At 41.7% G+C, this 15,704-nt stretch overlaps 1 protein-coding gene across 4 annotated transcripts in view; it reads left to right on the forward strand.

Annotated features, from left to right (window-relative positions):
* Positions 1-15,704, forward strand: part of GRIK1 (glutamate ionotropic receptor kainate type subunit 1) — a 174,383-nt gene that overhangs the window by 155,468 nt on the left and 3,211 nt on the right. For 2 of the 4 annotated variants that reach the window (XM_052793923.1, XM_052793925.1), the window contains 3 exons: positions 3,129-3,354; positions 7,648-7,898; positions 10,310-10,475. In XM_052793923.1, coding sequence (XP_052649883.1) covers positions 3,129-3,354; positions 7,648-7,898; positions 10,310-10,459 — 627 coding nt within the window. In that variant the 3' untranslated portion in view covers positions 10,460-10,475. The remainder of the gene's footprint in view (positions 1-3,128; positions 3,355-7,647; positions 7,899-10,309; positions 10,476-15,704) is intronic. The other 2 variants (XM_052793922.1, XM_052793924.1) reach the window with 1 other exon arrangement.

Below are 15,704 nucleotides of genomic sequence, written 5' to 3' on the forward strand. Positions count from 1 at the left end.
GTGCTTCCCGTGTATTAAAGTATAGTTTAAGAAAAAGCACCTTTACCATAACGGCTCTAGAGAAGATACTCGAAATAACTCTGCCTCTTTTTGGGGACCTCTGAAGCCCTGACCTGGCCTGGACAGTTTCCCCTGGGCTGCCCCATGCCATGATGGACTCTGGGAGCACCCCAATGCCCAGGGGTACCCCCCAACAGCCATGCCTCTGTGATTTGAGGGCTGCAGGACCTGAGCTGGGGTGATAGGTGCTTTTCATGCTGGGCAGCCTGTGCTGTAGAGACAGTCCTGCTACCTGGGAATGCTGATGTGATGGGGACAGAGAAAGGGAAAGTTGGAATCAGCACGACCAGGTGCAACAGCAGTAAAAATGTCCTGCAGGAGCATAGGGCAGGGCTGGGTTGCACTAAGGAAGGGTCATTATTTCAAGTGCTTTCTGTCTTGCAAGATTTGATTTACCTAAGGGCTACGCCCGGGACTTAAACCAAGAAATACCAAGAGAAACAGCAGACTCTTTCAGACCAACATTTTTTTAGAGCAAAACCATGACACTCTGGGTGTTCCTCGCTATGAAGGAGAGAGGAACAAGAGAGTGCCTGTCATGCAGGACACGAGATGCAAAGACCAGTTGAGTCTGATTTTCAGGACTATGAGACATACATGGCAAAAGGATTTCCGAAGACTTCAAGTGCAGAAAAAGATCCTGGCATGAAGCAAACTCTGAAGAGCTTTGGTTTAGGACTTTGTGCTTAAAGTAGCAGCAGGAAGCCTCTGAAAGATGATATTACACAATGTACCTGCTGGATGACATGCAGATTGGGAACCATACGAGAAAAGCAAGGTACTTGCACTGCTTTTCTGAAAACTCTATTTGGATTTATTCAAACTTACTTAACTTTTTATTTAGTCTTGTTTATAATGCATATACTAACAGTTGTGTTTTTCCACTGATTTTGAATGCCTTACACTAGTATCCCTGTTGTAATAGTGTCCCCAGAAAAAATATTGCTAAAGAGCCAATATTTTCAAGAAAATTTCTGCAGTGACTATGCCTTTTAGCCAGGTAGTGGGAGGAATGAAAACAAAAGCAATTGAAATTATTTGGGGAAAAAATGGAGTTCTGACTTTGAAGGAACCTCAGAGTCAGCCTCCTCCCTGTACGCAGATCCCAGATCTGGCCATACCAGATGAAAACCCCCAGAAAACAGGGTCTGGACAGTTAAGGAGTGCTCCAGCGAGGGGATGGGGTTCTAGGCAGGCAAGCCAGCATGATCTCAGGCAGCATTCACCATCTGTGTGCATGTCCAAATTTGGGGAAAGTCCAACTGAAGGCAAGATGTTTCACATCTACAAATTGTGACACACACATATTTCTCCAGACTGCCATCCTGCTCTGTTTCCAACATGTCTATAAATCTTCCATTGCTTTCTTGCCCCTCTGTGATAACAGATCTTAATCTCATGTTGCAACTCTTGCCAGCTCCTACCTTCTGATGTGCAGACATGTTTCCACTGAAATCAATGAGAATTCAAAGTCCAGAATTTGGCATATGATCTATCCTGAAAAAAATGGGCATTGGCAAGTCAAAAAGCTAAGATCTTTCTTTCAAACTCATCTGAATAAGGAATACATCCTACCAGTAAATTCAATATCAGACTCAATCTACTGGCTAAACTTATCATCGGTTTCAAAAAATATTCCCAACTGAGCAGTAAAAATAGCTTCTACTAGCAAAGAGCCACTTAACCATCTTCAAAGTTTAGTGGTATATCCTGTGGCTTACCAAACTTAGGTGGAATTCAGGTGATGTTCACAGGTATTGAATTTACAGGTGAAGCATATTAACATTTAAAGCTCAAAGACCCAGAAAATCAACTTCTCACAGGAATCCCCCAGACACTGGTGTTTAACAAGCACGTATGGTCTCCACATAGTGACCCTAAAATCAGCTATGATGGCTACAAACAAAAGGTAGGGCCCATGAAGTAAGTGAGGATATACTGCCCCAGAACTGGGGAAACCTAAGTGTGTGGAGGACCTTCAACTCATACCTACATTAAAAAGCTGGTTTGTGTGTGTCTGGCTCGTGCTAGGCTGCAGCACAGAGTAGTTTGGCAATGGTTGGCTTTGCCATCTTGAGACAAAATTGTTTCCATTGACAGTTTCTAAGGGTCCCGCTGTCTGTAGGTCTACCTTGATATTCAATCCAAAAGCAACATTGTGTCCTCAGTGTTGTTTGAGAGCATACAAGGAAGAGAGAAGTTTAATCATGTTAGTGGTGGACAAGTGCTTGAAGGTTTTTTGGTTTGTAGGTAGCACATCTTGAGGGTAGCAGGCATGTCCCTGAGCAGGTTCAATTTTCCTTCTCGTATCCTCCAACAAAGGCAGAAGTGTGAACAAGGCACTTGCACTGCCTTTCCCTGCAGGATGCCTGGGTCCCTTGCAGGCTCCCACAGCACGGGGAGAGGAGCAGGGAGGAAGGGATGTTCAACACTGTACAGAGGTGGCTGGGGCTTCTGGCATCCCTCTTCCCTGGGCAGCTGGGCATTGACACAGGACACGCACACACTCCTCCTGGCAAACTCCTCCTTAACTTCAGCGAGAGAAGGTTGAAGTCCTTAAGTCTGATTGCAATGGAAAGCAGAAAGCAGAAATTTGCCTAGAAGCCGCTTTGGGTTTGTTTCTCAAGCTTTATCCTTGAAGTACATGACTTCTAGGCAAGTGATAGCGATACAAAAGAGCCAGTACTTTATTAATCATCAGGCTTTTGGAGTAGTGTGTTTGCCCTGACAGGGAGAAGCACTGCTGCTGAGTGCAAGAGTATCCAGCTGCACTAATTTAGCTGGGTTATGTGCTGTAATCCGTGTAACAGCATTAGCCCAAAAAACTTCAAAGCACTTCACAGTTGTGCCAGTAATGAAGTTCCTGGCACTGCAAATGAAGTGAAAAAAGAGATTCCTCAGCATAAAGCACAGTAAGAGAGAAAGGCTGCAGGAAGGAAAACCCTGCTACCAATTCTCTTTCATTCAAGATGTGCTATTGGCATCGGACACAACAAAAGGCTGAGGAATATTTTACAAGTGTAATTTGGGTACTGGTGTGATTCTGTGCCCTCATTTTCCCTCCTTAGAAATCAAAAATATCAACGTATGAGAAGATGTGGGCGTTCATGAGCAGCAGGCAGCAAACAGCGCTGGTGAAGAACAACGATGAGGGAATCCAGCGTGTGCTCACAACGGACTATGCGCTGCTAATGGAGTCAACCAGCATAGAGTATGTGACTCAGAGAAACTGCAATCTCACCCAGATCGGGGGGCTCATTGATTCAAAAGGCTACGGCGTGGGAACCCCTATTGGTAAGATGCTTTCCAGCACAGGTGGTGTGGAGCACTCCCAGCAATGTCCCCTTCAGAAGTTTAGATGGCCTTTTGAATTGTGTCCTAGTCTTTTAGAAACCTTCCTCATCGAAACAGACCCTAGGAGCCTCCTTTTAGGCAAAACATCTACTCTTGCCCTACTCATCTGCAAGCCGTATCTGCAAGCAAGAGGGAATATAGCAGTGCAGGCCACATCTGCAGAACGAGGTCGAGTGACCTGCTTGCCTTCTGGAGCATCCCATTCATAGCAAACTGGGTATCCTCTGTGCCACTCGAGGTGCAAGTCGCTCTACTGAAATTCAGTTTAGTTTGAGAAATCAGGTAGTGTCTCTGGGAAAATGGAAGTGGGCAGGACAAATGTGATGTCCAATGTATGCATCCCAAAGAAAGCTGCATGAAAGGAGATGAATTTCTGATCTATTTCATGACCTCAGAGCAACACATAAGGACAGCGAGAAGCAATTGCAAAGTTCTGCATCTGTATCAGGGATTTCAGTGTTTTGAGCTAAGCAGAGTCTTAAGACTCCCAATCTCTGTGAACTCTTTCCAGTAGACCTTTTCTAGCATATCCAGTGTCCTTTTCAAGATTTTCTGATTGTAGAGGATTAGAAAGTGTTTAAGTTTTTTGTGCTTTGCTTTTCTGAATTATCAGCACTGGGCAGCCAGGTCTTTTTCTTGTATAATATATTTCTCCATACTGCTCACACATGCATTTACCATGCCACGCTCAGTTAATAGCTATGCAGTTTTCTTGTTTTCAGGGGAATTATTCAAGGCAATATCAGTTTACACAGATATAACAGGTGAAGCATTTGGTCCGTTGGTTTCTTGGTATACCAGATATAAATAAGGGAGAAACTCCACTGCACTTTGAACTGTGATTATCTATGCTACTGAGTACCTCAGACAGATTGTCATATAGATAACATTTTAAGTATACTTTTCCACTGGTTGTGTGAGAACAACCATCTTACCCTGAGGACAATGATACAAAAGCTAAAATCCCGAATAAAGATAAATGTACGGCAAGAGTTTCATTGCAGTTATAAAGCTGCCACACTTTGAAACAAGAACAATGAAGGAATAATTGAAACAGATGGTAATCTTCAGAGAGAGTGCATCCATTGGAAATACAGCTGTGAAATATATTTATAAGATGTTTCTTGTATGATAAATATGCCTTAATTTTTTTCTTAAGGAAAACCAGCAAGATTCAGGGGAACAGATATCTCCAAGCACTGTGGAATAATTCAGTGTGATCAGGCATCTTAAATTTTTAAAAGATTGATTTCATAAACAAGATAAGCTGTGGAGATCCTTCAACTATTCAGATGGACCCCAAAGGCTCGTTGTTTTTCTCATAGCATTCAAGACTATTGATTGCAGAAGCTGTATGGAAAAAAAAAAAGACGACTTGTTTGTGACCTTCAACACCAAAGTTTCAGCAGGTCTTAACTGGTCTGCATTCATTCCTTCAGGAGAAGGCACAACCACACAGCTAGGTTTTGCAGCAGCAAAAGTGTGCCTCACGCTCCAAAATTTCCAGTGAATGAGCTGAATACCGTCACCATTTGGCTCCCAAAGAAACAGGAAGAAGAATTTTTGAAAGTTCTTCTATGAATCCAGGAAATGTACTATTGTATTTATCAGAGCACCTTCTGCAAGTAAAAGACTACAGATATAGGCTGTCTTCCTACTTCTTTGTGCTGAGTTAGGTTAAAGGACATTTAGGCATACCAGCAAACATCTGCATTTACGTTTATTACAGAGCCGATGGGTCACAAAGAGGAGGGTTTTCAGCAGATTCTTGGCAAAGACCATTACTAATGAGAAATCTGCAGCAGCCAGTGGTGAACTGAATGCACTCTGGAAGTACTGCTGTAGCAAAAGCACCTCTAAGCAAAACCTGTGCAAAATGTCACCCTGGGAGGAATCTGGTTGAAGAAAGCAACGTTATTATACGTGTCAGGACCGGTATTAATTCCAGTATCCCTGCCAGTGCTGATGCTAGTAATTCTAACACTAATGCTATTACCAGTTACTTGGGAAACTGCTAAGAAAGTAGATAGATGCATTTCTTTTAGCCTGAGAGGTAGGTTGTTAATAGCTCAGAGGCCATAAATGATATGCTGAATATTCAAAGAGGTGTTGAGATGGATTTGTGTGCGGTTTTAGTGCTCACCAATAAAACATTACCAATCCAACACTCCACGCACACTTGACAAACTTTAAAAGCATGCGTAGAAATATAGATGTACCTGTTACCCTCAAGATGAATTGTGATAATCCTGCTGGCAACATAAACATCACAAGAAAGAATGAACATCCCCACAAATCCTGCATTGTGACTCAGGCTGCTTCACTTCACCTAACAGCTACGTCCTTCCAGACAAGGGAAAATAGATGAGTCCTACAACCTAAAAGGCTCCAGCTATCAGGGCGACAAACCTCTCCTAAGGTAGAAGCAATTCTGCTCTTTCTTCTGAGAGGCGCTGCTGTTTTCAGTGGCAATAATTCTCTTCTCTGTGTAAAGACAGTTTTGAAGGTGTTTTGGTTTTGTTTTCTGTTGTGCTTATTTTTGGTTCATTAATAGCACGCATAGAAATCATCTATTCTTAGAACAGGCATATTTTCCTTTCAAAGCTGGCTACCTCAAGCAGTGGCTGCTGATTGCTGGCTTCCCAGATGGACTTTGTACAATCTGACACATGTCTCTTGGCATCTGTGGTCACAGCATGTCCTAGTGCTGGCAGTAAGATACACTGAAAAATAGCTGAGTGTTGGCACAACAAATGAAGAACTGCAATGTTTTTCACACTGATTCTCCTCAGACAATGCTGCGGGCCAAAGGAAATGGAAAGCAGAGAGAGGAACTTGTATTCATGGTATAATTATTTTTAATAATATCCTGCATGGCAATATAAGAAAGAAAACTGAAGCTGTGAGGCCAAATTTCCAAGGCTATTTAGATGCATTAAGACATAAAAGTGGTGCCTAGTGAGATTTTTCTTAAGTGTCTGTGTCTATGTGTACCACACTATCACTGAAATTGTGGCACATGTTCTGCCTTAAAAGTTTGTTTACCTTGATCGGATTGAGAATTGCAGCTGCTTTAATTTGCAGCAAAATGTGACTTTTGGTGAAATTACAGCTTAAGAAAATAGTCTTATTAATGTGCTAAAGGAGAGGAAAGGGTGGATGGTAGTTAGCTACATGGACAAAGGACTGGTGACACTGTATTTCAGCCCAGACACTGAATGATTCCAATTGTAGGAAGTCCAACACGGCAGGATCTTCCACGTATCTATTATAATTAACACCAGGGTTTCTGCTATTATTGTTGATAACTTCAGCTTCTGGCAACGTGGGAAAAGATAATTGATAGCAATTTCCTTTAACTAGGCGCTGCTCCAGAAGTGGGGCGAGGGGCACGCCTCTCCCTTGTCCCCCTTTAGGGCTACAGACTTCTGCTTCGGCAACAGCACGAGTTGGCTGAAGGGACTTACAGGCGGCAGAGATTTTGGAAGATGGAGAGCCAGAGCAGACTGCGTGAGAGGCAAACCTAAACAGATTGAACTGCCCAACGTGACCCCGCTGTTTGCCAGATACTGTACATGCCCATTAATGCTGCTAAGCCTGAAGACACATCATTTAGCAAGCTGTTGGCCTGCAAGTAAAAAGCAAAAAATAGTTGCTATTTTCAGTTTGCAGTGCCAATATAGTTGCAAGTCATGGAAAAAAAGACTTGGATGCCTCGTGTTCTTATAAGCTGTGAGGTAGCTGAAGTGGAGTTGTGGGCTTATGCAGGTATAAATGAGAAGAGGATGTATCTGACTGACTGTGGGCTTTTCTTAGACAGCTACTCATTTTACATGCAGTAGGAAAAATAAACAGATGTTGAAGTAAATAGATGCAAAGCTGAAGGTCTCAAAGGATGCTTAAAGCAATATTCAAACATGATATGAAGGAATTACTTAGGAAGAAAACCCACTGCCAAAGCTTAAATAAACCTCAGTAGGAGACTCTAGAAATTATAATGAATTTTCAAACAAGTAATGGGACCGAAGGAGCTTTCTGCTTTCCAGTCCCCAGGGCAGACACCAATAGATAGTCCTCCTCCCCCTTCCAGCTAAAGAGAAACCAAGACTTTCTAGATGGAATAATGAATCTTGTGATAAGGGAGCACTTTTGCTTCAGGTGGCAGCAGCTTGCTCCCTCCCTGCCTTCCCTTTGCTGCAACTGGCACTGATGGGCCTTGCTCTCACCTTGCAGGGTCTCCTTACCGAGACAAGATCACCATCGCCATCCTCCAGCTCCAGGAGGAGGGAAAGCTGCACATGATGAAGGAAAAGTGGTGGCGAGGCAATGGCTGCCCCGAGGAGGACAGCAAAGAAGCCAGTGCTCTCGGGGTGGAGAATATCGGGGGCATCTTCATAGTGCTCGCTGCAGGGCTTGTTCTTTCAGTGTTTGTAGCCATTGGTGAATTTATATATAAATCAAGGAAAAACAGCGATATTGAGCAGGTGAGTCATCCATTTCCAGCTTGCTTATGTTTCTGGGAGGCTGAGGGTTGTGGATGTGGAGGTGACTGCATTATATGTCTCTCTGCTGGCGTGCAGATTTTGTATTGCTGAACTCTCACCATGCGTCTCTAGTACTAAAGACAAATAATTTATTAAAGAGAACAGAGAAGTACCTCATCCACAGTCCAATTAGTGCTTCTTAGTATGGCAGTGCAGAACAAGAGCAATTAATTTCTCACACAGTTTCTGCTTGATCTTTAAGACTTCGAGTATAAATTATGTTGGAAAGGAATAAAACACAACTGGATTTTTTTTTTTTATATGGCATTAGCATCAGCCCTTTGAGTAAAAACAAGAATGTACTTCCAAATCTGCAAGCGTAATTTTTCTCTTGCTCTAGAAAGCATTTTTTTCACAGCCAGGCATTTACACACTGTGCTGAAGCATGCACTTCAAAGCAGGGACACCTACTGAAAGGTGATGGATGCCACAGTAAAGTAAGATTATGGAGCCAAAGAAATTCTGGTAATAGCTCCACTGAAGCATAATAAGCAATATAAAAGGGCAGAGGGAAAACAAAGGAAATGCTGTGTATAAATCATGCCTTGAGTATTACAGCAGTTTGTGAGATAGAATCAATCATTAAAATAGAGTGTAAACACCTGTTTACTGAACCATCAGCCGCTGTAAAAGAAACAAGGCATGAGCAGCAACTTGGAGTCTGTTCTTGAATTTGTCTGCCAACCCTCTTACTCTGGCTGCCTTCCCTGGTGGTGGTTTGGTTCTGGCCATGTCCTAGACCCTGATGTGGCCCTGTTTGCCTCAACTGCTATAGCTGCCCTGATCCTCTTCACTTCAACAGGACTTATCGTAGGGACGAGGGTCACATTGCACTGCAGGATCAGTGGCCCCTGATGCAATCACCGGGAGGAGGGTTCCTATCACCTCACTTCAGGCTTCTAGACATGAGGCATCTACTTTGAAGTGAGTTGTTTAAGCTCACTTTGCACTTTTATATGGGAAAGGCAATTCATCCTCTTCATCCAAGGTGTAGTTCTGCAAGGCTGATGACATAAATGCCAGAAATTACTATTGAGAAAAATAACCTTAACAAAGGCAGCAGGGATGAGTGGGAGGAGAAGGAGAACATTTTGCACTCGGTCTCAGAGGTGCAGTTTACACTGCGTAGAGCAGTGGTGCTGCGACATGAGAGGGATTGACACCTGAGTAAAAACAAGCAGCCAGGGCTGAGGGCATCATGAGGACAACATCTGGTTTTGGATAGGATAAATCACCTGTATCTCCTTGTTGCCGGTAAGGGATCACCATAAGCTAAGGCTACACACCTGCTGTAGAGACAGCTGAAAGGAAGTGAGCTGAATCCTACCATGCATCTTCATTTTCCAGATGGCACTTGGTATTATTTTGGGTCCATGACACCTAATGTCAGTGGACTTGGTCCTCACAGTATCCTGCAGGAGAGGGCAGCTCCTGACCGTGCAGACATCTCCACGTGTGCCTGAGCAAGCCCTGTTAAAGGCAATGGAACTGTCTACAAACAACAGACGCAGTTCGTGTGGAGCAATATTGCAGGACATATTAATCAAAGTGTCCCTGTCTTGGAATAAGTCAGACGTAAAGGATGAAAGTATTTTGCACATATTGCAGCTTTCTGATTAGTACTTTAACCCTGTAGAACAGTTTTAGCACAAAATGTATAAAGAATGTATCCATATCTTTGTTTCATTCATATCTCAGGAGATCTTTCATTCAAATATGTTTTGGAGAACAGTTGCAGCTAACTAAAATGTTTAGTATAAATGCTAATATGGTGCAGAATATCCTGGAAACTCTTCAGGAGTCTGGGAAAGGCAATGCATTCCTGAAGTCATAATTAAAGTAGACCTAAAACTTTACATCATGAGGGAGTATTAATTTACTTAGCAATATGTTGGGTGAATAACAGAGTATTTAGGGATACATATATACATATTATACATATAACATTTCTGAAACTGTGCTACTGTTTCACAGCAATGTGTTGCTTATTACAGGCAGTCTCTTAATAATTAAAATCTTTAAGTGAGTTAATGTGGCAACATCATACTTCTCCAGAAGTAATTTTACAGACAGTAGAACACCAGCGATTCCAGTGTTACTTTTTGATTTCTCACAGCTTGTTTTATTTTTATTCTGGTGAAATAAGAAGCTTAGATGGAAAATGCTATACAGTGTATATTATCACTAAGCTAATCCAAAGCATGAGCTGAATACAATCTATGACTTTTCTGTTTTCCTTAAATGGAATCTCCTTTGATTTGAATAGCTTTTGAATCTCATTCTCATGTTTGTTTTTAATTTTACTTCTTTCATTTATTTATTTAATCCATTTTTCTTTTCTTGCATGCAAGGCCTTTTGTTTCTTTTATGGACTACAGTGTAAGCAAACCCATCCGTCCAACTCCACCTCTGGCACCACCTTATCTACGGAGTTAGACTGTGGCAAGTTAATCCGAGAGGAGCGAGGGATTCGAACACAGCCCTCAATTCACACTGTATAGTCAGGAAAGAAAAAAGGTGTGTCTGATGGAAAGCATTAAACTTAAACAGTGCACATAATGGCAAAAGTTGTACTCACCAACACATAGTTAATGACTTCAAAGTGCCTCTTGCTTCAGCAGGAGATAAGTTTATCTAACACAAATTGTTGAAGTCCTGGAAATTTGGGCAGTTTAAATGCATATCACAGAAAATAATTACACCTACAGTGAAGAGTGAGTGCAATAGACTAATAGATTTTAAGAATTATCAGTCTCTATGTACAGTTGTCTTCTTGTGATTACATGGGGTAATTCATCTTTTTCAGGTAAGAAAAATTATTTACCTCCTTTTCATCTCCTACCAAACCTGAGTAAACCAATGGCAGTCTCATTACTAAAAGCATGGAGAAATATTTTGCTTGGTCTCTTCTGAAGCATTCTGCAAGTGGGCCAGGCAGTTCTTTATAAATCTCAGAAAATAACCTGCAGGGCTCCATTAACTTTCTGAACCTTTATTATAAGCAGCCAGAGATTTTTTAGCTGGCATATCTTATTCCCAGTGTCAATATTTAATGAATTTTAATTCATCCATTTAAAATTCATTAGCCAAAGCCTCCAAGTAACTATCATAGCACAAAATCATATCTATCAGTTAAATTTTATGCCATGTAACCATTAACATTTAAGAACATATTCGACAAAAGCACCCTCAAGCACTCCCAGTATATACCTTTCACAGAATAAATCCATTGACTTGGCTTGAGCAATTCATGATGTTCACTATTGTAAGGCTTTGTAACATAGAAAACTCCTTTATGGCAAAATCAGGATATCAATTTATATCAAACAGTGAAGCCTTGGCATTGCTTTGCATATTGAAATGCACAAGGCAACTTCTGTGTAGGAGGTTGGCACTGGATGTTTTTTGTACCCTGGAAGGATAACAGTTTGATTTCCTCTAATCCTCAGCTAGTCTGGGGACTGACAGGGCAGGAGACAATGGATTGGATCTGTTGTTGCCACCAAAACCCATATGACGACAATCTGATACACACAAAATGTATAGAAATGCCAGCTCGTAGGATGTCATGAACCACAGCAAACAACCATGTTTTCAAAACCTGATTACCTTTTACCTGTATTTCATTATATCCCAGCTTACCACCAGTTTCACCAATTCATTTCCCACCCCTCACACCTACTTTATGTTTTCTTGCCCACTGCAGTTCCTCCTCATCAAACAAGTTAATGATCTGTTTTATTGAGGGGCCATTTCTGGACTCTACTGCAATTAGAAAACTTCTTCGAGTGGATGCCTTCACACTCAGTTGCTGAAGTGCTGCAGCAAAGCTCTGCTCTCCTCTTGAATTGTTTCTCTCATACCTGGCTCCTGACAAAAGCCATACCATACAGTGACCTGTGTTTTCCTTCTATTCACATTACAATTTTTGGTCAGCATTATTTATGCTGGCAGTAAGCTTAACTATTTTTTGCAACGAAGATGAACTGCTTGTAGCTAGGCTATACCAATTCTTCTCTGCCAGTGCTTATCCGTGTATGTGAGTGTTTGTGCTCTGCTCCAGGTGCTGCAAGAGATTGTCTTGCTCAAAATGGCATTTTAACTTGTTTGAATAGGGCCTTGAAAGCTTTGGTTCTTCATAAAATGAGCCTTCTTACCAGGAAAGACCTGAATTAGATCTTCTGTATCCCTGATTTAAGAAAGCACTTTTGTTTGCAGTTTCCCAGTAGAAGAGACTTAAATCTAATTAAATTCAGATTCTCTCAACACTCAGAGGAGAAGGAAAATTCCTCATGTGTTTATCTCCATCATTGCTCTACACAAGAAGTCCTCTGGGTTGCAGCTTTGACCAGTTTTCTAATCACTTTTCAGAGGAATGCAGAATCCAGAAATTTTCTGTCACTTTTTAGGTAAACATTTTCATATCTGTCAAGGAAACAGTCACATTGTTAGTAACAGTCATCGTATCTCTGTGTCTAGCTGTCCCCACAGACAACCTCACAGATTTTGGCTTGCCTGTGGGAATTACAAAGCAGCTTCTCCTTTCCATAACAAAGATTCATACCTAGCTACAAAAAGTTATTAAAAAGCCTTACTTGCTCCTTAGCAGCTGCGCCAGCAGCTGAGGCAGTGAAGAGCTGGCATGCCGCCCTAGCACTAACAAATCCATGCTTCTAAAGGCAGTTTTTGCAAGGTTTGCCATGGCTCCAGGAAAAAGCAGGTGCCTTCAGGTTAACAGCGAGATTTGAGGAAGGCACAGCCCATAGCATCTCCCATGAAGTGCATGGCACCTGGAAGGACTCCTGCATAGACACACAAGCTTCAAGAAAAGGTGTTAAAGCATTCAGAGATTTTCCATTTATCATCACTCTAAGCTTCTATGACCACTATACTTTGAAATTTGGCCACAAAAAAATAATCTGTTCACAAATATAGATGGTCACCATTGCATCTTCCTAACTTGCAGCCTTGCAACTGCATCCAGGACCCAATAATCAAACTGGATCCTTTCTCAGGTGTGTGTCAGCGCAGGGACCTTGCTGTGCAATCAGCACAGAGCCAACAACTCTGCCTGTGATGGATGAGCCGCAACAGACTCCATCAGGTCTGGTTCTGTGGTACCAGTAAAGCATAGCCAGAGCTATGTGGGGAGAAAAATGGCTATAAGCGTACCTTTATGTTATTTTATACTAGTTTTTATTTTGCTGTTGCTGCATTTTGATCAGAACTCCCAAAATATTCAAATTTATAAGTGTTTGCAAAAAATGGCATACGATTTGACACACAGAAGCCACCTACCATTGAAAGCAAAGGCACTGTGAATAAGCTAGACCCAAGCCATTGCCAGGTTTATTTGGCTGCGGCCGGTGTGCCTACTTTTATTTAGTGGCAGTTCCTGCCCTCATCAGTCTGCAAACCAATTAGGCAAAGATGCAGGGGGAAGGAGAGAGAAAGGACAAGACAAGAGAAGAATGAGAGGAACAAAGGCAATACGATCACCATTTCAGAAAGCCAGAAGGAGGGTGGATTAACACCACGCCTGCAGTGCAGAACTAGACCAAGCACAGCAATAATGCTCTCTGTAACTAAATTGATATTTCCTCAAAGTACTGCCATGGCATTGTGTGCTTGTGTCACCTCTCTTGGATCAAAGCCTTGAAGCTTCACAGCTTTAGCTCTTTGGAAACAAAGGAGGAGGAGAAGGGGGAGAAGGAAGAAATCTCCTATCTCAGTGAGGTTCTTGCAAAACAGAATTTTCTGTGAAGTTGTCAGGTCTGCAAATTCCCCCTCGTCAATGAACGTCAGCTTGAGCCCCTCCATTTTCAGGCCATAACCCCACCTCCAAACACAACTGTGGCCATCTGTGCCTTCACTGAGCCGTCCCATTTGTGTTTAGATGGTTTGGGAGACCAGCAAGTAGCTTTACTGATTTTTTTTTTCTTGTAAAGAAGAAACCGAGAAACAGTTTATATAACTGAGGAAGAGTTCAAATAATCCATACGTTACCATCATACTGTTTTGACAATCACTGTTCAATAGACTCTCACAGTTTAAAAGACTTAATTTAGTGATCTCCTCATGCAATTAGCCATCAGTGACAGAATGCTCAAACAGATTCTTAATGTGCCGCAACAGCAGTTTGCTCACTAGGAGAAACTATTTTGGATATTTTTCCTTTGGTGCACTAGGCACAAACAAATCACTTTTCTTTCAACAGAAGACATATGTCAGTGTCCCAGCTATGGGTCCTTCACAGTGAGGAGGGCATGGCAGAAGAAAAATCCTGACTTCTGCACTTCCTTCTCCGTGCCTGAGCTGGTCAGGTGCTGTTCCAGAATAAAATCTGGCCAACTTCCTTTGATTTTCATAGTTCCCAGTTCTCCAACACAGTGCACTAGGTTTGGGTTGTCTTTTTTTTGTTGTTATTTGTTTGTTTTTGCAAGGTATTAATAAATACAATTGAAAAGTCTTGTCCCCAGCAGTAGCCCAGCAGCATAACCAGCAGATCAATAAATCCTGACTACAGATTCTTTTTTTTTTCAGTCTTGTTTCTACTTTATTTTATGTTATTTTCTAAATTCTGAATCTATAATTATCCTAAAGCTTAACACAGTCTTCTGTATGGGAGTGTAAGGAAGGATTTGGGAGCTTCATGACCAAGTTTTATAGCCTGCCGAAATGACTAAAGGGCAAAGAGAAAGTCTCACATCACAAGGAGAGCAAAATCTATCCTGTTTTTAAAGGATGACATTTCCTTTTAGCCTCACATGCCATGTCCTGCAGCATTTTGACACTCCTAGAATGAGAAAGTTGAGCTGACTAAAAGCAAAATGTTAAACTTATTACTCTGTTGTTAAATGTATTGCTCTGTGCCTAGTCTGCTCTCATTCTGGGCAAGACCTCAAAAGTGAACTTAACAGCATGTAAAAAAATAGGTTTTTAAAGAAACCCTTTCAGTCTGGCTATCTGAATATGAGACTAAAAGAACAGTATATTACCCTTTTAAATAGAATTTTAATGTCACCATCCTCTTTTTAAAGGCTACTGTAATTATGCTACAGATATGGTGCTGTTCAGAGGGCTGTCTTGGGAGTCCCCACTGAATGTGTTCCTTGTCCGTGATTTTCCTGTAAATCCTACAGCATTCTGGCTGAGTTTGTACTCACTCTGTACCACAGTTTTCTACTGCTTGAAAAGTTCAGGGCAATTCCAGTTTTCAGACATCTGTTCAGTTTCCTAATCGCATGCACAAGCTTGGAGATAAATAGGATTTTGAGCTATGCTTCCTGGGGCTTAAAAGAAAGTTCACGTGTAACTGTCCTTCTGAATGATTAACCAAACCCCTGAAAGTTCAAAGTATCATCTCAGGTTGCTCTTTTAGACCATCTGAAGCTCTGTGTGAAGGCAAAGGGACAGAGAAAGACCTGTGTCTCCCAGGTTTTTAATGCTCTTTGCCACTTCCAACTGGTTTTCTCAAAGGTGGTAGGATCTCAGACACAGGAATATGTACAAAATAATTTTGTATTAATGAGAGGCGTAGTTATGTCTGTAACCATTGGAATATCTTTGAAGTTTTAGTCCAGGGTCTATAAATCTACATTTAATTCATTGCTTCAGGTTGACAAGACTCATACCAATGGTTTTTAAGTCCCTCAAACCTAAGCGCAAAGTAACCATAAAAGTAAAACTGCTTTTGTGCTTTCACAAAGCCAGGAGCTGGAGCTTCACGGTGTAAGACCCTGGAAG

The sequence above is a fragment of the Harpia harpyja genome, chromosome 8, assembly GCF_026419915.1.
Source record: "Harpia harpyja isolate bHarHar1 chromosome 8, bHarHar1 primary haplotype, whole genome shotgun sequence".
Classification (NCBI taxonomy): Eukaryota; Metazoa; Chordata; class Aves; order Accipitriformes; family Accipitridae; genus Harpia; species Harpia harpyja.